Consider the following 24256-nt stretch of genomic DNA (forward strand, 5'->3'; position numbering starts at 1 on the left):
TTTTAGTCAGAGGATGGAAATGGGGGTGTTGTTTAATACCAGAAGTGCTGTGTTTTAAGAATCTGCTGCTAATCCCAGAATCCTTGACAGTGCTTCAAAAGATATTGAAACTTTTGGTTTGCCCTTTGACTATGTGCTAGTTTCAGTTTCTAACCACATTCATTTCTCTACAGCTGTCAAATATGGTTAAAACCAAGAGTGCTGCTGCTAGGTGGATGGGAAAAGGAAATTAGAAGCAAACATGCCACTCTCAATCTCTGAGCAAACTCACTTAACAGTTTAATGTCTAAATAACTAATGGGTATTTCAAGAGCATGTCTGAATATCACATGACCAGGTAGGGAAGATCTAAATCAATTTCTGAACTAATCTCAGCTGCTTGTTAGTTGGTTGAGTTTCTGAATCATGCTGTAACCATGATTTGTTAAGTAATCCCCAGAGCCTGATTCACGTGAGCTGGTGAAGGCAAAAACTATCCCTGACGCACAACAACTGCATCAAAACCGAACATAACATATTATATTATGCAACCCACTTTAAGTTTTGAGAGCAAGATGGATAAATTATATTTCTCTTCTTTATCCTTCAACAAGACAATACTATCAACTTCTAAAGGAATCACACAGAATGAAAACATTGGGAAAAGATGTCTATAAAGGAATGCTTAGACTTAAATTTCCCCAACAGCCCCAGAGACTCCCCCACTCAGTCAGGGTGTAATCAGAAGTTGATAACTCACTTAAAGAACCATGTAAGTTGCATACAATATCGCACAGTGGGCCAGCTTGTTGGGCTGTCCAGTACAGTATTGTCTGTTTTAACTGACAGGCAAGAAATAAACTACATATGACATTGGCATATGTGACAAAGTGTACTCATTGTTCCCCAAGTAAAATCCCTTTGCCGATGATAAGAAAAATAAGACAGCTGCTAATATGGTCTTCGAATTCTTTTCTTCTGCAACCAGCAGTAGGTAGGGAGAATTACTGTCATTGGGGAAACCAATGAAAACCACAGAAGAGATAAGATAATAGATTGTCTCCAGCGGCAGAGTTGAGAAATTCTTTAGGGGCAGTTCCTGGAAATTATAAGAACCAATTTTGGTTGCTCTTGTAAGATGGCTATCATGGCCAATATTTTACCACAGGGTATGTGTCCAGCCATCTATGAAGAAGGCAAACAGCATTATCTCCTCCCTGCTTTCCTATCAGTCCAGATTTCTGTTTCCTATTCTAGCTTAGCTTTGTCTTTGGCTAGACACTAAATTGTGCATTAAGTTCAAATCACCTGCCATTATTACTTCCTAAGCAAGCCCATGGGGCCCATATAGAAGAGAAGGTGTTCCCAGAGGGGAAAAAAAGAGGATTGTTACCAGTTTTTCCACAGGATGCCAGTTTTCCATCCGTTTCTTTGAATTAAAACTATATTTGAAGTTAACTTCAAAAAAATAATAATCAGATGGGGCTACCAAAGGAGTTTTCTATGGGCATATCACTGTCAGTGGGTATCATGTTACCTACTGTGTTTCCCTGAAACTAAGACCTCTCTGGATAATAAGCCCAATCGGGCTTTTGAGTGCATGCACTAAAATAAGCCCTCCTATGAAAATAAGGCCTTTGAAGCGCCTGCACAGCCGGTCCCCGCCATTTCCTCAGGGGAGGAACATGCCCCATGCACCCACACGCACCTGCCATTCACCCAGAATGGCCTTGTGGAGACTGCTCCCATAAACCCTAGCTATTGCAACCCTTCTCTTAGTGGCGGCCGCAAAAAGAGCCACAGGCCCAATGAGGCGCCTCATACGTCACACTCTTGCCAGCCCTAGCCCTGTCGTCCTGGGACTGGAGGGAGGGGGACTGGCGCTGGAGCTCCAAGCAGTGGCCAGTGCAGGCTCTGTCTGCGCAGCCATGAAGCGGGATTGGTGTGGCCAGTTCTTGCCCACAGCATTGCCAGCCAGAATCGGGTCAGAGCCACTGCAGACTGAGATCAGCAGGCCAGATTCGATGAGCCGGACTCACTGCCATCGCTCGGGAGGAAAAGAGAGAGAGGAGGCACTGCGAGAGAGCCCATTTCTCACGTTCTCCTCCTCCTGGGCAACAGCCGCGTATTCAGCTCACTGAATCTGGCCTGCTGATCTCAGACGGCGAGGGGAAGTGGCAGGTGGGGGTGGCAACTGGGGAGGGGTGGGGCAGGGGAGAAGCAAGACGGGGCTTCTCTTGCCATATCTTCTCCCCCCCCCCCTCACTGGGCATGGCAGGGCTTCCTGCACCTTGCTTAGCCACCCTCCCCCTTTATCGATGCAATTTGGGGATGGCAGGTGTGGAGGGGTGAGGTGGGGGAGAAGCGAGATGTGCATCTTACCTGATTTCCAGCTCCATTGTGTTTCTCGCCGTTATGTGCAGGGAAACAAGTTGTACCATAAAAAAAAACTTCTCATGAGTTCAATCAATTAATTCCAACTTCTCAAACTCCCGAGAAGTTTTTTTCCTATGGTACAACTTGTTTCCCTGCGCATAACGGCAAGAAATGTGACGGAGCTGGAAATTGGGTAAGATGGCAAGAGAAGCCCCGTCTTGCTCCACACACACCAAAATAATAAGACCTCCCTGAAAATAAGGCCAAGCGCTTATTTTGGGGTTCAAAAAATTATAAGACAGGGTCTTATTTTCAGGAAAACATGGTAGATGTATTTGAATGACATCTGAGTGATCTGAAGTCCTTTAACTGAAGACTGCCACAGAGAGGAGGGGGTCAAGCTGTTTTCCAAAGCACCTGAAAGCCAGAAAAGGAATAATGGATGGAAACTGACTAAGGAGAGATTCAACCTAGAAATGAGGAGGAACTTTCTGACAGTGAGAACAATCAACCAATGGAACAGAAGTTGCCTTCGGAAGTTGTGGGAGTTTCATCACTTGAGACTTTCAAGAAAAGATTGGGCTGCTATTTGTCAGAAATGGTGTAGGGTCTCCTGCTTGAGCGGGGGGGGGGGTGGATCAGATGATTTATAAAGTCCCTTCCAATCTGTTAATCTGTTAAAGACCCTGAGAAATGAAAGTGGGACCTTCTGCACAATTATGCAGAATTATGCTCCTTTCCCCATCAAACAATTGGGGGAGGATAAAGACACAGCAAGTGACTTAAAAAAAACCTTAATCTGAGCTTTTCTCTCAAACACTAGCAATTTGTCCTTAGTCAATGCTGCTTAATGTTTCCTCATAAGGCTTTCTGTACTTGACTATGTTCTGCCCATCTATAGTATCATTACCAATCCTGTTGATGAGCTCATAGTTTGGGTTATAGTTTATTGCACATGATTCCTGAAAGCTGTCATAAGAACTTGCAACTTTCATTTCTAAATGATATCTATTTGAGTGTCTTATTGATAATGGACAATCGATTTGTTTCCCATGTTAATATTTTTCCTTTGTATCATCAGGGACACTAATTTAGATAAAGGATGTTTGGACTTTCTACTCATAATCATTTTTAAAGAAATTCTTAGTTTTCCTATTCCACTTCTTCAACAAGGGATCATGAGCACATTCTGCAGAATATTTCCTAAATAAATACTTGATTTACTTGTTTCTGCTGGGCCTGAATGCATATTGATTGTATTACCGGTATGTGTAATATTATGTAATATGGATGTTGCTTGTGTGTGCTGGACCTTCATGCCAGAAGTATTGAATAACAGAATAACAGAGTTGGAAGGTATGTTCTTAGATGTTCTAATCTAACCTCCTACCCAAGCAGGAGACCCTATACCACTCTGGACAAATGGCTGCCCAATCTCTTCTTAAAAACCTCCAGTGATGGAGCACCCACAACTTCTGAAGGCAATACATTCTACTGGTTAATTGTTCTCATTGTTTCTCTCCTTGGTTAGTTTCCATCCATTGCTTCTTGCTCTGCCTTCTGGTGCTTTGGAAAATAGGTTGACAATCCCCCCGCCTTCTTTGTGGCAGGCCCTCAATTGATTGCTTTCCTGATCAATTGATTGCTTTCCTGAATCGGTTGATTGCTATCCTGAGTCATCTAAAATCTCTGAATTGTAGATATAAGCCTTCCTACTTGTATATGAACTTAATATTCTTTTGGTATTTCAACCCTAGGAATGAAGACTTCCAAAAGCCAGTTCTAACCCATGGAACTGCATAGGCAGAATTATAGGTGGCACTTGGCTTAGCAATAGTACATTTGAGAAGGATCTGGGCATCTGGGTAAACACATTCAAACTGACATTGAACCAGTCTGCTCTGGGTATCCAAAGAGTCAAAGCAATCCTGGCATTCATGAAAAGAGATATAATAGCAAGATCATGGGAAGATAGTTACACTCTATGCTAGATTGGTCAATACAAAACAGAGAATAAAATACAATAAGAATAGCCCTGGAAAGTGGAGCAAATATGGCAAGGGACTTGGAAGCCACATTCCATGAAAAATAATTAGCCTAAAGAGAAGATTACAAGGAGATATGTTCATGATATTAAAATACTTGAAAGTTTATTACAAAAAAAAGAAGCTATGGATTCAATCTACTTAGTGCCTAACCCTAAGGGTAGGACAAAACCACTGGGTAGATGTTTTAGAGAGAGAAATCCAAACTCAAAATGAGAAATTTTCTAACCATGAGAGCAATTAGGCAGTGGAATAACCTGTCACCTGAGATTGTGGATGCTCCATCACTGAAGGTTTCAAACAAAGGTTGGACAGCCGTTTCTCTGGGATGGTTTCAGGATTCCACTCCTATGATTCCATGACTCCATGAACTGCTGTTCACAACATGCAGCTGAATATGGCCAAGAATGGAATTCCCAGTATTCGATTCAAGGGAGGAATTTATTTATCCAGGAAATGTTTTGAGGGGATAAGATTACATTTCTCTTGGGTATTCCTCCTGGATTTCCCCTACCACTCCTTTTTTTTTATCTTTCCAGAATAAAATATATTTACCTCGAAGCTTCTCAGAGTTTGGAACATACTTAAGTAGTGCTTTGAATTGCAGCAAGTATTTGCAAACAAAACTGCTTTTCCCAACTGCTATGCTAGCTCAAGGGATTTGCTTCATGGGCTGGCACCTTTTCGAGCTGTCGACTCTCCAGCATTACACAACCACTTTGTCAGGAGCAATCCACTTGCTGACATAGCCCTGCCTTCTGTCACTTTAGTTTCTATATAATGTCCCAGAATGCCCTGGCCCAACACCAATGCATCGCTAGAATCCTGGAAGGAAACTAACAATAAGCTCTAGCTGCCCTTGTTTTAGCTCAACTTGGGCTCAACCATATCATGGAAATGACCATCATCTCCCTTAAAGAAGACTTGCATCATCAATCTGATACAGGTTCCTATGATGCTGCCTGAAGCAGCATCAGTGGATGAATATCTTGTTCCCTACAAGTCTTTTTCTGTTTTCTGTAACTCACTGCAGTCATACCTGTCCCCATGCACTCTAGAGTGGAGGAATCAGGTAATCCAAGCATGAAGAATATAAGAGCTCTGATTAATAGTATCTATTAGAAGAAATGTTAGAGTCACAATTTAAAAATTTCAGCAAAGTGTCCTGCTTTCAGATGAGACAAATACATAGGCAACCTATGGGCTGCAAAACCCTTGTCAATTTCGGCTTCTTTTCCCCCCAATGTGGAACAGGGAAACATTCCAATTTTATGAAGGGGAATGGCAGCCTGCATCTGAGCATTGTTTTGGTATCTGCCTTTCCTTTTATCAGCATAAGAAATAACTTTCACAACTGCCCCTTTCTCCCTCGTCCCTACAAGAGTAAATTCCTTCCGGTTTCCGGGTTGCTGTTTGCCGCTGCCAGACGTTCCTTTGGGATCGTCAGCTTCCATCGCCTGTTAGAGCCGCCTTCACAACGGAATGGCGGCTCGAAAAAACTCCGTTTCCATGAGGAAACGGAGATAGAGCCGGCAGGGGTGGGTAGAACTCTCTGCGGAGTCCCAAAAGTTTTTTTTTTACTTTTGGGATGGAGCGGATGAGATGCCCCGTATCCCCAGCCGCCGCTCCGGGCTTTGGGAGACCTCTGCTGATGCAGAGCCAGGCGTCAAAAGCAAGCCTGCAAATTTAACAGACTACTCAAAGAAAATGTGAGCTGGACCTGTAATATTGAACCGCAAGTATTTTACTGATTTTTTTTAAAAAAAATTACTTAAGAGAGAGGAGGAAAAGAAAGAGGAAAAAAAAAGCCTTTTAAAATGGCGTTGGCTGGAGGAGAGGCTGAAAGGGAAAGTCTTTCCGTTTTCTATTACTACAATGTAGCGGAATAAATACCACTGGCTACATTTGTAGACAAAACTTCGCTCCTGTGTCTTTTTCTCTTTTTTTTTCCCTTGGAGACCTGATATTGTTGTTGATTGGAAAGAAGTCCCTTTTTTTTTCTTTCTTGCTTTTTTTTTAACAAAGCCTGCCTGGGCGGAAACATGGCACTGAGACTCATAAAGTCAGATAAACAAGAAGGGGGGGGATCCCCCCACCAACAACTTAAAGGAACAAGTCTTAATTCTTCAGTCTCAGAAACCTGATTTTAATATAATAGAATTTTTTATAGAGGAGATTGAAAGAAGGGAGGAGATTGTGAATCAGCAATTTGAAAAATTTAAGCAGGAAATTAAAGAATTGGTGAAATCTAAGTTTGATTTTTTGGAGAAAAAATTCTCAAAAGTGGTTAATGGTTTTACAGGATTTATGATACAGTTGGACACAAATACTAATGTACTAGAGTCTAAAATGGAAGAAATTCAAGATAAATTGGACAATAGAATTCAAAAAATTGAAAATGATTTGACAAACACTCAGGACAATAGCTTAGAAGAAAAACCTAAAATGGATGCTGATCAAAAGTATGGTAATGCAGAAAATCTGCAACAGAAGATTGAAAAAGAGATTTTAATGGTACAATATAATTTCACAGAATATGCGATAAGATTAAGAGGTTTGCAGGAAAATAATAGAGATGATTTAAGGAAAATATCTTCTGAATTTCTAGCTGGGATTCTAAAGGTTCAACCTGACGAAGTGTTTTGTAGGATCGATAGAGTTTATCGAATCAACTCCTGGATTGCTAAACAAAGGCAATTGCCTAGAGATGTGGTGATTTATTTTACAGATAAGGAAATTAGGAATAATATCGTTCAAAATTCCTTCAATTCTAATTTGCAATTGTATGGAAGAAAGATTTGGATTTACAAGGAACTCCCACCTAAGATATTGATGGAAAGGAAGAAATTTGGTTTTCTGGTGAATGAGTTAAAAAAGAGAAATATCTCCTACAGGTGGGACGCCCCAGTTGGTATTATATTTAGATACCAAGGAGAAAGATATCAGATAAATACTGTTGAAAGAGCGGAAGAATTTTATCAAAATAGGTTGAAAATGAATTTAACATCTCCAGGTATAATACAGGATAAGCAGAAGGAGCCGGAAATAAAGGTAAAATATCGAATTACAGAGACTGTACCAGATGAATTGCCTTTGGATTTATTGGATACCCCAGCTGGACTATCTACAAATTTGAGAGAAGAGGCATCTAAACTTAATGTGATGACTTATCAAGGCAAGGATAAACATGGAAACCAATTAGGGGATATACAAGGGATAAAAAAGAAATATGAGATACAAAAGCAAAACCAACAAGACCAATCTACAAAGCAGAATAAAAACCGACCAGATGATACACATTTTGTAGAAAGGGAACCAGGATGGAAACCAAACCCACAAAAAGAAAAGAAAAAAAGAAATAGGTGGCATAAAAACAGAAATTTCTAAATCAGGCAACAGTGAAGCCAGTGATTTTAAAATATGAACGATTATGTGTAAACACAGAAGAAGCGACGTATTGGTTAATATCATCCTGAGGTTTGTGGCAGATCTCTGCATGGCCGTAATCTGGGGACGTGAAACGAGCCTTAAACTGATGGATTTGAATTATCCATTTTGGAATTTCTTTTTGTGTTGATAAACATATTATATTATCTTGAATCACAAGGCAAGAGAATTATGCTGGGGCATGCAGAAGATCGGGTTGTTACCCACTACGATGATGGGAATTAATAATCCTGATGAAACCCACAATTATTACTATATGGAATATAATTATAATGTCACTCGGGTGGTTGTTTTTACTTTTATACATATAAGAAGATATTTACTACTGATGGGGGCAGATATGATTGAAGATCCTGAATAAACTTGCACCAGTAAGCTATGTTACCCGATTATGGATGTTGGTTCTACCAATCCATTGGAAAGACCTCAAAGAAGATACTATATGGATTATAAATTTAAAGTCATTGTCTTTTCTTTTTTTTTATTTAGATATAATGGAAAATATAGACATATATTTTTAAGTAGTGTGGGCAGTGAATCAAAGATGTTAAGAAATGTTGTGTATGGCAATTTTGCATGATAGTGGGTGAATAAACTAGTTAGTAGATTGATTAGTCTAAGAAAAGGGATTTTTAAGTGTTATATTTAGGGGAGTGGAGGAAATGGATAGAGTGGAATAAATGTTAAACTAGATTTTATGGGGAAGGCCGCTTTGAAATGTTATAGTAATATATATAGAAGATTAAATGTTAAAGTAGGACTTATCGTATAGTTTTAAAGTGGAGAAGTTATTCTATAATGTCATAGTATAATGTCTTTTTTTTTTCCTTTCTTTTCTCTTTTTTGATATGTATGGATAAAGGGGGATGTTATAATATTAATAAGTGGTTGTGGTTCCCGGCATCCCGATATAGTCAGTTGACTCCATCACTGACTATTGGGGGCAAGTCTTTGGCCCCCACAGAGAGGGCTCGCAATCTGGGAGTCCTCCTGGATACACAACTGTCCTTGGAGGAACATCTGACGGCTGTAACCAGGGGGACCTTTTATCAGGTTCGCCTGATCCGCCAGTTGCGGCCCTTTCTTGATCGGGATTCCCTGTGCACAGTCACTCATGCCCTCGTGACCTCTCGCTTTGATTACTGTAACGCTCTCTACATGGGGCTCCCCTTGAAGAGCACCCGGAGGCTCCAACTGGTCCAGAACGCAGCAGCGCGGGTAGTGACGGGAGCAGCATGGCGCTCCCATGTAACACCGCTCCTGCGCGAGCTGCACTGGCTCCCAGTGGTCTTCCGGGTGCGCTTCAAGGTGTTGGTTATCACCTTTAAAGCGCTCCATGGCATAGGGCCTAGCTATCTCCGAGACCGCCTGCTGCCACCGACGACCTCCCATCGACCCGTGCGCTCCCACAGAGAGGGCCTCCTCGGGGTGCCATCAGCCAAACAATGCAGGCTGGTGACCCCCAGGGGGAGGGCCTTCTCTGTGGGGGCTCCCACCCTCTGGAATCAGTTGCCCCCTGAGATAAGGAGAATCCATGACCTCAGTGCCTTCCGCCGTGCCCTTAAAACCTTCCTTTTCCAACAAGCCGGGCTGGCCTAATTCTTTTTAAGTGTTTTTAATTGTTTGGTTTATTGTTTTAATTAATGGGGCCAAATTTATATATATATATTTAACTATATTTTAATATTTGTATCTGATGTTTTTATTTGGCTGTTCACCGCCCTGAGTCCTCAGGGAGAAGGGCGGTATACAAATTCAATAAATAAATAAATAAATAAATAAATAAATGAATAAATAAATAAATAAATAGTAAGTAAAGGTCAATATCTAGAGGAGGGAGTAAGTAATCTGTTATGAATTAGGTCTTTTTTTGTTATGAAGAAGTCACAGGGGGGGATGGGTGGGGAGGGGAGGTTAGGGAGGGGGAGGGAGAGGGGAAAAAAAGGGGGGAAAATTTGTATTTGAAAACTTTTTCAATTAAAAAAAAGAGTAAATTCCTTCCCACTAAGATTATTGAGAGCCTTGCAAGCAGCATTGTTACAGTGAAACACAGATTCATCCTTCCTCTTTTGTTCATGCTCAGGCCTCATTAGTCTTCCTCATTAGTTTTAAAAGAGAGAGATGGTCCTTTATGTGCTTCTGCAAACCATGATTTACCCCAAACCTATTAAGTTGTTCTTGTTTCTCACTGTCGTTGTTCCAGTAGAAATTTTTGCTGATTCTGATCTTCTGTAAGGCTTATCAGAAGAAGTGAAAATGTTAAGATTTAATAATTTTCCTGAAAATACAAGTTAAGCTAACGGATGTATTTTACCTTGCCCTGTAATAAATGGGGATGCCTAGAAAGATGATTTAGTTTTCATCTTTGCACAACTAGATTCTACAATGGAATAGCATAATTTATAGATGAGAGGCCAGCTAGAGAGAAATGGTCTTTGTTGGTATAACTGACACCAGATAGTATGTTCTAATCTAGAAATATTTGTACTACACTACTGCAATTAGGCAACTGAGCTCTAGAGTTGTAGCACTGCTGAAATCTCATCCATATGTCCTGGTGGCTGCGACACAAAATTTACCCACCAACCATTTGCTGAAGATGTTCACAATAGAACCTCCATTTTACTACCAGCCAGTGCTGAGGCAGGCTGAAGCTGTTCCAGCAGGGTGTTTTCCATTTATGCCAGCAGACAACCATCCATGTGGACACTCCAGACCCTTTGGAGGAGACTTTGGTGATCTGGTGGCCTCCAACTGGCCCCTCTCATCTGGCTAGGGGCTTTTTACTTCTCTGACAGAGGACTTGACTTCTCACTGGCACCATGAGAGTTTTTGTTGTTCAGAATGGGGATATTAACCTCAAAAAAGATTGACAGCAAGTCTACCAACAGCTCAATATTCTCTCAATTGGCAGAAGTTTGTCAATCATTTTTTCCTGTTGGAAGCCTGAGGTAACTGAACAAGTGGAAAGGAGTGGCTGCAGGATATCACAGTTGCCTACACAATTCTGAGTTTTTCCATGTGCAAGTACATGGAATGTATAAATAAATATGTACATACATGTATGGCAGTGTGTGCCTGTAGGCATGTGTTTGTGGTGTGTATGAGTGAGAGAAATCTATAGTAAAAGGACATTCTGAAATATCCTTCCTTTTCCCTAACCAATTTGCAAGGTAAATTACTCCACCAGCTGCATTCCTCCTCATTTGACCACCCATATGTATTAAGGTAGTATCCATTTATATTTATTTTGAGGCAAATGATCCCATGCATTCTGTTTGAGTAAGAGGAAGGAACAACACGGAGTTGGAACTGCTTGACTGTCCTCATTCAAGAACTCCTTTTTATGTGCAGGCAGCAAAACTGAGCCTTGGTAGTATAGGGGTTTAAGGCACCCTGTTATTAAGCTGGTTATTAAGACCAGCTGCCTGCAATTACTGCAGGGTTCGAATCTCGCCAAGGCTCAAGGTTGACTCAGCCTTCCATCCTTTCTAAGGTAGGTAAATTGAGGACCCAGTTGTGGGGGCAATAAGCTGACTTTGTATAAATATACAAAAGGATGAAGGCTACTTCTGAGCACATTGTAAGCCGCCCTGAGTGTTCGGAGAAGGGCGGCATATAAATCAAATAAAAAAAAAAAAAAACTGATTGGCTCTGGGGCCAAAGCATGGCAAGACAACCTCTTGGGGGCTATTGGAGCTATACTGTTTATATATGGACACAACATCCCTCTTGACTCAAGGGCAGGAGGAAGGGTTCCAGGACACTCTTCCTCTTTAGTTCTCCTCAAATGACTTTCATTGACAAAAACTACCATATCCACTTGTATAAAAAGCTGCTAGAAGGGCAATACTTTTGGGTGATTTGCTTTGGGCTCCTTCCACTTTCAAGGAAGCAAGGAAGCCATGCAATTTGCACCCTTTTCAACTTTCCGCCAAACAATTTGCCAAGTGAAGATTATTGTAATTGGCAAGTGGCATTTTAAAGGAGAGCATTTTCACCCAGCAAAACCCTATTTATTTTACTGAGAATGAAATGTTTTACAAAAAGAGGGACTTTTCTGGCCCTGCAGTAAGTATTATGCTTCAATGTATATATATAAACCACTCAGGTAAAAGTGGCTTGTACTCTTCATCCATACTTGGTCCTTTCTCTTGTTCTTGCTCCATTCTTTGTAACCTGCACTATTATGATAAGTGGGAAATAAGATCACATTAGCTAATCCTGCCCTTATCATACCCTCTGCCCTTCTGATTGTTCATATGTGGGGGAGAAGGGAAAATGGGGGGGGGGAGAAATCACATAAGACTGAATCACAAATCCCCAGGATAATCAATATTCTAGGTACCAGAATGTCTACAGCCACTTTTCCTCTGGAGATCTTCTCAGCAACACCTGGATTCAAGTGGGGCTAGGCAGAAATGGAGGTGATGGAAGGGCCAGCTGACATGGTCATGTTTTCTTTGTATTACCATTATATTCACTCATTATTCCTGAATACAGCTCAGACTTATTTCCTGACTCATGTTGTAGCAGATTAGTGGAACTTGAAACAAAACTGTCAACAACAAAAAACCTGCAGGAACCAACAGGGTTGATCTTCGAGATTAGAAATCAGGTATTTGAGAAAAACAGAAGGCAGGGCCTGCTGTGCTCTGTGGAAGCAGAAAAATGTTTTCTTCCTTTAGAGGGCAGAATGTCTTGCATTCTAAGGCAAGAAAATACATGCAATGCCCATCCCATCTTCACTGCACCTGCAAACGGTCACCTACTGTTGCTCTTAGTCCAATACACTTGAATCAGGGGCTTTTTCATGGCACTGTGTGAAACCTTGTGTGCAAGAGCAGGAACTCGGAATTCAAGCATGGGTGCTAGGTAAGATTGATTCAGAGATCTGCTGGCAGCTTACTCAAGAGTCATCCTGATCTAAATAAATTCAACATAATTTTATTCTCTACATTCTTACACCAGGGGTGAAATCTAAATTTTTTTGCTACCGGTTCTGTGGGCGTGGCTTGGTGGTAAGGTGACTGGGAGGGCGTGGCTTGTTCGTCAGGTGGGCGTGGCCAAGTCAATGTCACTTCTTTGCCCTTTTTTAACCTACACAACACAACTGGCTTGCCCACAATATAAAAGCAGCTGTGCTAGACCCAAAATGGCCCCTGCAACAAGCAGGAACCTCACATAGCCACAAAAAGCCCAAAAAACCAATTTTCACACTTTACACACACAAAATTCCACATACAGCTTTGTGAGATTTTGTGTGATTGTGTAGTTAGAGTGAAACACTACAGAAACACACTAAATCTCAGAAAGCTGCACAAATATTATTTTATTTTATTTTTATATAAAAGCAGCTAAATTTAAAACTTCCTAAACTTTAAATGGCTAGGTCTAAAAAAAGAACAACTAAAAAAAACCCCAATTAACTATTTTTTTAAAGCTCCCAAAGGGGAAAAAAACTTACCCAATTGAACAGGGGTCTCCAACCTTGGCAACTTTAAGGCTTGTAGACTTCAACTCCCAGAATTCCTCAGCCAGCTTTGCTTTGCTGGCTGAGGAATTCTGGGAGTTGAAGTCCACAACAGATTCAGTTGCTTGCTGATGCAATGGATGCAGGGATTACAGCAAGGCGTTGCGACCAGCAGCTAAGGTAAGCAAGCTGAGGGTGGGGGGGAGGGATTTTTGCTACCGATTAGCAGGCAGAGCCATTTAAAAGGAAAAAAGTTTTTTTTTTTTACATGGCTCTGGCGATCCAAGCTGAGTTGCCCGATTAGCAGGCAACTCAGCTGGGATCGTCAGAGCTTGGCTGGTCAGAGCCATTTAAAAGAAAAAAAAAGGCTCTGATGATCGCGCGGCTCAGCTGGGCATGGGGGGTGGGGGCAGGGATTTTTGCTACCGGTTCTCCGAACTGCCTGCCGCCATCACTATCTACTCGCCCAAGCCGGTCGGAATCGGGAGCATTTCACCCCTGTCTTACACCATCTTTCACCCAAAAGGCTTTCAGAAAAATCCACAAAAACAATATGGTCCTTGGCCACCTTAACAAACCCTCTTTCCCTCAGCTGTAGAGCTGCTCCTTTCTAAACTAAGTTAAGGTATGAGTTCAAGTCATTTAAGAGAGTGGAAGCCATGAACTGAATTAGGGTACATATGCACAATTGATTGATTTGATTGACTGACTGACTGATTGACTGACTATGTGCCATCAATTCAATTCAAATCTTTATTGACAGTGCACAACATATGTGCAATGAGATTGGTTGAGCTCCCTCAGTGCACCCCCCGCAACACAATACAACTCACAGTGAAGACAGAAAATCCCTAATCCAATAAATCATATTAACAAAACACCCAGGCTCAGTCACATAGATATATTTTTTCCATGACATTCATTCCTAGTCTGTTCTTTCAGATTTCCCAATAGTGCACTCATTTTCCCTGTAACTGAGTTGAGCCCCCTTGCTGCTAGTCATCCCTTTCTTCTTTTTCCTTCTACCTTTCCCAGCAGTGAAGTCTTCTCTGGAGAGCTTGGTCTTTTCATAATCTGTCTGAAGTAGGATAATTTGAGCCTGGCCATATTTACCTCGTGTGAGAACTTTGGGTGCTCTGTTTGATGATCCATTTGTTGGTTTTCTTGGTTGTCCATGGTGCTCTCAGGAGTCTTCTTCAACACCAACATTCAGAGGTATCAATACTGTTCCTGTCCTGCTCCTCCAAAGTCAAATATGCAGATTTCCTCCCAAATAAGCCTCAAGTTTCCCTTCACCAAGAGCCATGCAAACTAGCTAGATTTGGCAACTGGTCAGTCATACATTTGTGTTGGAACAAGATGGTGACAATAAAAAGTTGGGCTTGAATTTAAATTGTTAAGGAAAAAATAATAATGGATGCATCATACAGCATCCCACAGTCCTTGAAATACTGGACACTAGGCTGTTTACCCAAAATGGAGTGCCAAGGGACAAAGGAAAATTCTCTGTCCCAAAGGACCTGGTTAATTCAGACTAGATGCTTGGGTGATCCTTCACAGTCTCTAAATGTCATTTAATCTAATTCAAAGCTCACCAAAACAAAATGAAGATTTTCCCAAAGGTTCTATGTCAAAAGGCAAGTGGACTTTCTTTATTTTTCCTTGAAGATATTTCACTTCTCACCCAAGAAGCTTCATCAGTTCCAACTGAAACTGATCCCAACCTTTGGGATCACCATGACCTGGATGACTGAGAATCTCTATAGAAAAAATGAAGATTTGTATCTTGTTTCCAATACCATCCCCAATAAATTGATCCTGCTTCTTGTAGCTGCCAGCTGTTTACCCATAATTGTTGTGCAGCATTCATACAAGGGGAATTTTAATAATAATAACAATTAGATAATATTTAAAAGTTGTTGTTAGTTGCGAAGTTGTGTCCGACCCATTGCGACCCCATGGACAACATTCCTCTGGGCATTCCTGTTCTCTACCATCCCCCAGAGTCCATTTAATCTAACGCCGACTGCTTCAGTGACTCCATCAGCCACCTCATTCTCTGTTGTCCCATTCTTCTTTTGCCCTCAATTGTTCCCAGCATTAGGCTCTTCTCCAGTGAGTCCTTCCTTCTCATTAGGTAGACAAAGTATTTGAGTTTCATCAATGGATTCTCCTTCATGGATTACTGCCTCTCCTTCATGGATTAATGCCTTGTTGTGGCGAAGGGGCTTGTGTAGCTCAATGAAGCTATGAGCTATGCCGTGCCAAGACAGACAGGTCATAACAGAGAGCTCTGACAAAATGTTATCCACTGGAGAAAGAAATGGCAACCCACTCCAGTATCTTTGCCATGAAAACCCCATGGACAGTACCAAAAGGCAAATATTTAAAAGAGCACCTAATAAAAAAGGAATATATTGACTACGTTCATATATTGATCCATGCATAGTATATTGAATGTTCTCATTTCACATAGCCTCCTGAACCATAAATTATAAATAGTAAGCTGTTTTTCATACATATTTATTGTATGTATATCCTATCTCAAGGTAATGCACAACGCAACACCCACCCACACACAAAAGCAGCCTTGTGTGGTAGGCTGAGCTGAAAGAGAGTGGCTGGCCTGGTATCATCCAGGCAGCTTCCACAGCTGTGGGTGGACTTGAATGTGGATCGTCCCACTTTTAGTCAGCTCCTTAGCAGCTACAGCACTCTGGTCTTTTCTTATGCAACCATTCCACTTCCTTCACAATATTTTAAGGTTTTGGGGAGATGAGATGCTCACCCTGCATTTGTAAACTAATGCTTTTTATGGCGTCTCTTACTCTCTTTTTATGCAAACAGACACAAAGAGCTAATCTGGAAAAGAGAACAGCTGCTCTCCCTTTGACTGATGATCTGATGATCTGTCCTTGGTTTGTGTCAACAATTCTCAAACTTGATTGAGGTAAATAATAAACAAATAAAATTAAAAATAATAACTGGTAATGTATTTTGTGTAGTTGTTTCAGCTTCTGCAGAAGTTCAAAACTATATATTTTTTGGCAACTGCTTTTTGTTGGGGAAAAATGATTGATTTCAAGATTGGCCCAATTTTGAATTAGTAACACAAATCAATGCATTAAAACATTCTTCCAATTTCAGTGCATTGACTGATAGCACCAGGAGCTGCTTCTTTGGAAGTCTCACTCTCTGCATTTATATTTTAAACTAAGGTCAGGTTGTATGTGTGCCACATGTGAATTTTGTATTATAATTCCTGTTTGGGTATATAAGCTCTGGCTTTTTAAAAATGAGATACTACTTAGTTTTTACACTTTACGAACCGCAGTGTCTTCTGATGATACTGCAGCTTAGAGAAATTATATGGAGACAAGGTAAGCCAATTTTAGTAATTACAAAATACTGAGATTATTTCTTTCTCTTTTTCCTTCCCCCCCTCTCTCACAGACAATACTATAAGAAATTAGAATTTTCCTAATTTCCTGAAACATTTTTATTGCACACTGTATAATGGTGTGCCAGACAGAGTAAAAGATTTTTTTTAATTTTTCAAGTACGTTATATTTTAGTAATCTCACTTGTGAGATATCATGTGAAAACAATGAATTTTCATTTATTTATATTGTTTATAAGACTTGGAACCTGTTTTACTTGAAGGCAATTCTAAGTGGTGTTCAATTAATGATTCCATGAGATCTTGGTTTTTTATATACTGTATATCATTTTTAGTAATATAGGGATGCTATTGGTACCACTGCATCCATGGGTGCCACATTACTGACTCTCTTTTTCTTGGTTAATCAGCCTAAGTTTTCAATAGCATCAATAGCTCTCTGGGGAAAGCTCTATTCCTAGGAAAGGTGGAAGGAGTTAGCCTGCAACATTTGCATTCTAACCACTACTCCACCAGGGCTCTGGGTGCACTGGAAGGAAGACCTGAAAAACCTATTTAACAACTGATCATCAAGGAGTGATTGTCTATGTGGTCATTGTTTTGATAGCACATAATCAATCAATCAATCAATCAATCAATCAATCAATCAAAACTCTGATTAGGCTTTTGTGATTCCAGATTTTGCATGTTATATCACAAAACATTTGGATCATCAAGGATATGTTTGGATTTCAAAGGAATTGTTTGCAATTTAGGCTCTCAGATCAAAGCAGAACTATGCACTGTCCTCATCTTATGCCCTGGATATTTTCTGAAAATATGTCGTCTGCTTCCTGCCCAGAATTCTGGCTTCCCTAATATGGTGATTTCATTTTAGCTGAGCTCAGATCATTTCAGATTAATGGATATATCCACATAATTTGCTGGAAGCGCTATGGTTTATTTTCTTCCAGGATTGCTTTTTTTAAACACTTGAATCTAGCAACACTGTGGGGGAATTTCCTGATTGTCCGTATCCAAGTACCAATCAGATTTAACCCAATTTATTTGGGAGTAAGGGCAGGAATCAGCCAAGGCTGGCCAAATGCCACTTTTTTTTTTGCAAACTTAACTATATATGTATGTATATACAGTATATATATACTGAATGAGTTTCTTTCCATTCCATTTGTATGGCCTCCTACTTGCAGACATTTTCCTTCTCATTTCAAATAGCAAGTCTCACCTCCTATCTTACCAACAAAGTCAAAGTGAAATCTACACATCTGTTCTCTGCTGTGCACCTTAGTAACTCCACCCCGTCACTACTTCAAACATAGCTATGAGCAAACCAATATTCCCCACCCACACATATATGAACACACTGCAATTACTTCCTTAGATGTACATTAACCATTTTGCTACTGGATTATTGTCACAAGCACAAGCCAAGAGAATCTCAAGATCCTCTTAATGCCCAGTACCCTATATTATCTCACGTTCCACTGGAAGTATCACAGCTCACTGATTCTGGTTGCACAATATCAAATTGTATCATCCAATAATTCTTTTCTTGCTGCCTGGAACTTCCATCTCACCCCATTTATATGCATATGTTGGCAAAATTACAAGTTTACACAATCACACATTCACCTACTTCCACCTAACCACATTTCTCAGTTGCCCCAGTGATTAGTCTGGTTTTGTGAACTTGATACGTTTCTGGTGAACTTCGGTTCTGGCCCCCCTTTCTCGACACTGATGAATCTGTGTGTCTGCCATCCAGATACCTCTTCTCCCTTCCCCCATTCACTCACCTGGGACATTTGGGGGCGCAAATTGATTTCCCGAAGGTTGACTGCTTGAGGCATGAGATTGTTGAGAAGCTGGCAGAGGAGGACACCATCACGCAAGGCCTGGGCCAAATCACAGACCTGGGCCCCCTCCGAAGTCACTCTGTGGTTGGGTGGCAACACCCGGCACTGGATGAGCCATTGGGCGCACTGCTTCCACAGTTCCATCTCCCGCCACCCACAAGTGGCTGCTTCGGCTGCTGGAAGAGCTGCTTTCCACTACCTTCCTCGCAGCTGGGAAAGACAATGAGAAGCCACCAGCTTCCTCTTCTGCAACTGACATCAGACCACAACGACAAGGGCCAGGGTGGGGGCTGGGGAGCTTCCTCACCCCACCCCTGAGAAGGAGGGGCTGAAAAGGAGAAAAATGAGCTCAGTCCTTCCTCCTTGAAGATCATTGCAATAGGGTTTTTTGCAGGAAAATCTCCCTTTGCCATATATCTCTGGTATTCAAGGCCTCTTTTTTCTCATAGCAGCATCATAAAAGTGTTGGGTTGATAACTGCTGGGACACAACATAAAGAAGAGACATGTTACTGGCAGATTCTTAACATGTCTGAGGCAGACTTTGTTGAATTTCTTTTGTTCAGAAAAATCCTTCAATTTGTCAGATAAAATAAAAGTAACAGCAAAGAGGAAATAGCCAAGCAAAGCCACAAGAAGCAATGAATTGTAAAAAAAAAAAGTTTAACAATAAACACAAAATTGAAACACTTCAATTGTACCATTTTGTGACTCTCTTGGCTAATACTAACCTTTGAACAGGGAACCTTTGAATTCCCACTGTGGAAACTCTTTCTTGGGTTCCTCTAATATAGACTATTCACTTAGGACATCTTTAGTTAGTTGGACTGTTGGGATAAAATGTTGGGAAAAAATATAATAATGTAAAATATTATCTTTTATTAGGAAGATTATATTATGCCACCATATTTCTGGGAAATGCCATTCTGGCATGTTATTATAGTTATTATAGGGTAATTTAGATCTTAGAATTAATTAAAAATCTATTATATGGAAATGGTTGATGCAAGACAGGATTTATATTTTGGGTTAATTAGTAGACAAAAATGATTACCTTATATCATTTTCCATTTTAAATACCTAATATTATCTGTTTAGAATCTTTCAGTAATAGTGATTTGGACAAATGCTACTACCAGTAATGCAGGTAGTCCTTGGTTTACAACCATTTGTTTAATGACAGTACAAAGTTACGATGGCACTGAAAAAAAGTGACTTATGACCAGTTCTCACACTTATGACTGTTGCCGTACCCCCATAATCACATGCTCAGACTTCAGGTGCTTGGCAACCGGAGTGTATTTACAATGGTTGCAGTGTTCTGGGGCCCTTGGGGTTCTTGGTCATGAGCAGCCTTCCTAGGTAACTTCTGACAAGCAAAGTCAATGGGGGAACCCAGATTAATTTAACAACATCATGATTCACTTAACAATCATGGCAAAAAAAAAAGGTTGTAAAATAGGGCATGACTCACTTAACAACTGCCTTGCTTAGCAACAGAAATTTTGGTCTCAATTGTGGACATAAATCGAGGATTTATCCATTAATCCATTTGGCATCTGCAGCTTTCCAAGTTTGGAAACACTCTGTTACAAGTGATCATTAAATCCTTTATAAAATTCTGTGTGTGATGAATTGATTTGATATGTAAACTTAACAAATGAATGGAATAAATAATTAGAAGTTCTTATTTTGCTCAGAAAGTGGGAAGAGGTCTTTATACCATTCCCCAAAATGTAAATAGATCTTAGATTTGTCTTATTCAATACATAATAATGTTTTGGACTGACTTCAGTGTCACTGGTTTAAATACTTAACACAGGAAATACATTGTAAATTACACTGGTTAATATTTTTCCCGTGTTGTTTTTAATTGAAGCCCGAAAACTTATGACCCACTGGGTCATCGTTTCAGAGATATTTCCTTGCCAGATTCCTCAATGTCCAGCACTGGCAGAGATTCTAATGTACTTGTAAAGTTCTTAAAAATTCAGGGAGATATTCAGATATCTGTCTTGAAAATAGCCTATGTTGGACTGTAAAGCACAGTCAAACATCCAGAGTTGATCATAAGAAAGGTTTTATAACATTTTGCATTATGTCATGAAATGTTTTATGATAATTTTTATGTCATAAAATGTTGTATGAAATTTGCCAAATTTCAATTTCATAGGAGTCACGGGGTTCCATATTTGGACACATTCTAAAAGTTAGCCCATTTGAAGTGCTGTGGTTTAAAAATAGTTCCCGTACACAGCACCATTTCACCCAGTTAAAGGTTGCACACAAACATGAGAGTTTTAGTAATATATAGATTGTTGTTGGATATTGGTTAGCAAGATAAAATGCATTTAAACCCTGGCCCATCCTCATGCTCCCCTCACCAATCTCTGCCTATTGAAACTTAGAAAAAACAGCTTCGATTGATATCAATACAATTTATATTTCTAAAACTAATTGCTATTTGGGGAATGAGAATATTGACTACTGTAAAAGTCTCTCCTGTTGTATAGCAACTTGGTTTCAATCATACTTTTTCTCTAAATCTAATTGCTACAGATGGGCGGTAAAGGAGACAAAGCCTCAGACTGGATCTAAATGGTTTTTGAGCTATGTTCCAGGATGCTGAGGGGAAAAACCAGTGGAATACTGTACAGGGTTTGGATTATGACAACTGAGCCATGTTGTTCAGAAAGAAAGAACCTCAAATTATTCTCAACTCTTAATGACATTCAAGTCATTTTGTTGGCAACAGCAAGGAAGTGGGTGGGTTCTCATGTGTTCTGAGATGCTTCTTCAGTTCCTAGTGTACCCTTAGCTCTGAGCTTTCTGGTGATTTCCCATCCAGACAATGACTAAGTCTAACCCTGATTTTCAGAATCAGTATCTTTGAGTATTTAGGGAAAGAATTTTGAAGAATATTCCACAGAAAAGCATACTGAATATGAAGGTGATTCTGTTTTTAAAAAAAGTTTATGTTTGCGCTGTATTTTCTTGGAGTTGATAGTCTGGAGGCAGTACTAACAGTATTAACTAACCAGATAGACCCTTTCCAAGCTTGCCAAATTGTCTCATGTACTTGGTGCTCTTTCTTCTCAGCTAACATTTATATAAAATTAATAGAAAATAATGTATAAAGTATCATTATACCTGGACCCCTATTTGATGGCTTTCCCAAAATCGTAAGGAAGCATCTCCACACTTCCCCAAAAAAAAAAAAAAAAAACCCCACCCACCCACACAAGTCCAAAATAATTCTGAACTAGCAGAATGGATCAAACTACTAATCTTTTTTTACTGTGATAGTTTTGAAATGCAAATATTCAAGTAGTCTGGGATTATCACATTTACATATTGGCATGGCTGAGTAAACTTGACCTCACTGAGGAAATGCAAGAATTCCATTCAGCTACCATTCGGCTGCTTTAACTCCATTTACTGTGTTGCTAACCTCTTCTTTTTTCTGAAGTCTGATGAGATGAATCTGTTCTTTCTTGTAGAAACCAGGCTTTTCAGTCTTCTGCATCAAGGATCTGGGTAGAACAGGCTCCAAGTGGCAGAGTAGCTGCCATCTGGTACATGGCAAAAAACTGGAAAGGAAAACTGGTCTGCCGCCATTATGCTCCCTCATCTTCTGGCAGGTTGCAAATGTTCAAAAGGCACATGAAAGGAAAAAGGAGCAACAGATTAGTAAAATTGTGGGGAAACCACACCTTGAATAAGAAATAATAGAGATGTAAAAATGAACTCAATAGTACATAAATATTTTAAAATGTAATTGAATGTATGTAGCTTGGGTGGTAGTTGGGCCGTTGGTCTGATCTCTGAGCTTGGCAATTTGGTTGCAAGTGTTTCATCACCATTCGAGGAGACATCATCAGTGCACTTTGAATTGTGCTCTTCTGTCAGAGCACTGGCCTTTAAATACCTTTTTATGTGACGCAAATTAGTGTGCATATTGCTTGTTTGGCTACTTCTGAGTCATGGTCTGACTTCAAACTGTTTGATTGGCTGGCATGGTCTTTGGTTTTAAGTACCATCTGTGTGATGTAAATTAGTGTTGTTTGTTTAGATAATCTTTCTCTCCTTGATTTCACCTGGGTTACAACTCTGGTCCTAGTTAGATCAAATTTGTGTCCTTCTGAATGAATCTTCATGGGCAGACATGAGGGATTTGACTTTGGTCTGGCCTCTCCTGCAGTTTAGTTAAAATGTCCATGGAAGACAGTGCCTGCAACTGGAAGGGAGGAAAAGTGCCTGCAATACTGCAACAGCCTAATCTGGCCAAGATATGGGCAGATCATGCTAGTGACTCTCTCAGAATAACAGAGTTGGAAGGGACCTTGGAGATCTTTTAGTCCAAACCCTGCTCAAGCAGGAGATCCTATACCATTCCAGACAGTCCAATCTTTTTAAAGCTTCCAGTGATGGAGCACCCACAACCTCTGAAGGCAAACGGTTCCATTGGTTAATTGTTCTCACTGTTAGAAATTTCTCCTTACTTCTAGGTTGTTTCTCTCCTTGATTAGTCCATTGTTTCTTTTTCTTGCCTTCTGGTGCTTTGGAAAACAAGCTGATCCCTTCTTCTTTGTGATAGCCCCTCAAATATTGGAACACTGCTATCATGTCACCCATAGTTCTTCTTTTCACTAGACTAGACAAAGCCAATTCTTGAAACTGTTCTTTGTATTTTTTAGCCTCCAGCCTCCTAGTCATCCTTGTTAGTTATGTCAATGAGGAAGCATCATGGATTATGTATATGGCCAAAAAGAAAAAAAAAACATGTCAGGAGAAGAAAGAAAAAAACACTAATATCTGAAAAAGCTAAATAATATTAAGTTGCCATAAAAGATCTTTTTAGAAGGGACCACATTAGTGTTTGCCTGCCAATGTTTTAGTGCTGCCAAATAAAGATATAAGAAGCAAATTTGCCAAAAGGATTGGTCTGAAAGTATTGCCAATACAATTTGTTTTTAGTATGGATCAGAATGCTTGCTCATTGTCTGAGGTCAAGCTATTGCTACAGAACTGGCAATTGTTTCAGGTTTACAGTTTAAAAGACAATAGTTCTAGGAACTAATCATTTGTAATAGTTGAAACTTGATAGTATAACCCTAATTCAAGTAGACATTGTATGTTTGTTCATTTTTGAAAACATAAAACTACAATTATTTTGTCTATCACTCTCAATCTTCAACAAGGACAAACTACAAAGTGGGATCATTTCATCTGCCCTCCTGAATTACTAACAGAGTACTTTTTGAGTATTTAAATCCCTGAAGATCTTGTCCAAGAACCTAGTCATCTGAGAAACACATTCCTAAACATCAAGAATCCAAATAACATAACTGCCCATAGATGTCTTGCACATGTCTACAGTATGTTTAGGGGTATTTGTTCATTATTCACGTGATTAGCTTGCTCAAAGCAGTTCTTACATGATGGAAATTGGATCACACAGTACTTCTGCAACAACGTCCCTCTGCTGAAATTCTTTAAAGGGTGCTTCCTCCTTTTTTTGGGTCCTTTGTTCTTTGTCAGCATTTTTTGGACAATATTAATGGATTTTTTAAAGGACAGATTTAGAACTTCCTTGTTTTAACAGTCAAACGGCCCCATCAATCACACAACCACATTAATAGAAGTGAATTGTGTAATTCTATGCAAAGGGGACAGTATGA

At 40.0% G+C, this 24256-nt stretch overlaps 1 protein-coding gene across 1 annotated transcript in view; it reads right to left on the bottom strand.

The window, feature by feature from the left end:
• The window catches only part of VAV1 (vav guanine nucleotide exchange factor 1), a 68301-nt gene extending 46135 nt beyond the window's left edge, over positions 1 to 22166 (bottom strand). Inside the window, exons 1-2 of the mRNA XM_034434456.2 lie at positions 22027 to 22166; positions 18517 to 19053 (exon numbers count right to left, since the gene is read on the bottom strand). Of these exons, the coding sequence (XP_034290347.1) occupies positions 18517 to 18720 (204 nt within the window). The 5' untranslated portion in view covers positions 18721 to 19053; positions 22027 to 22166. The remainder of the gene's footprint in view (positions 1 to 18516; positions 19054 to 22026) is intronic.
• Positions 22167 to 24256: the final 2090 nt, after the last annotated feature.

The sequence above is a fragment of the Pantherophis guttatus genome, chromosome 2, assembly GCF_059756535.1.
Source record: "Pantherophis guttatus breed Tessera chromosome 2, ASM5975653v1, whole genome shotgun sequence".
Taxonomy (NCBI): Eukaryota; Metazoa; Chordata; class Lepidosauria; order Squamata; family Colubridae; genus Pantherophis; species Pantherophis guttatus.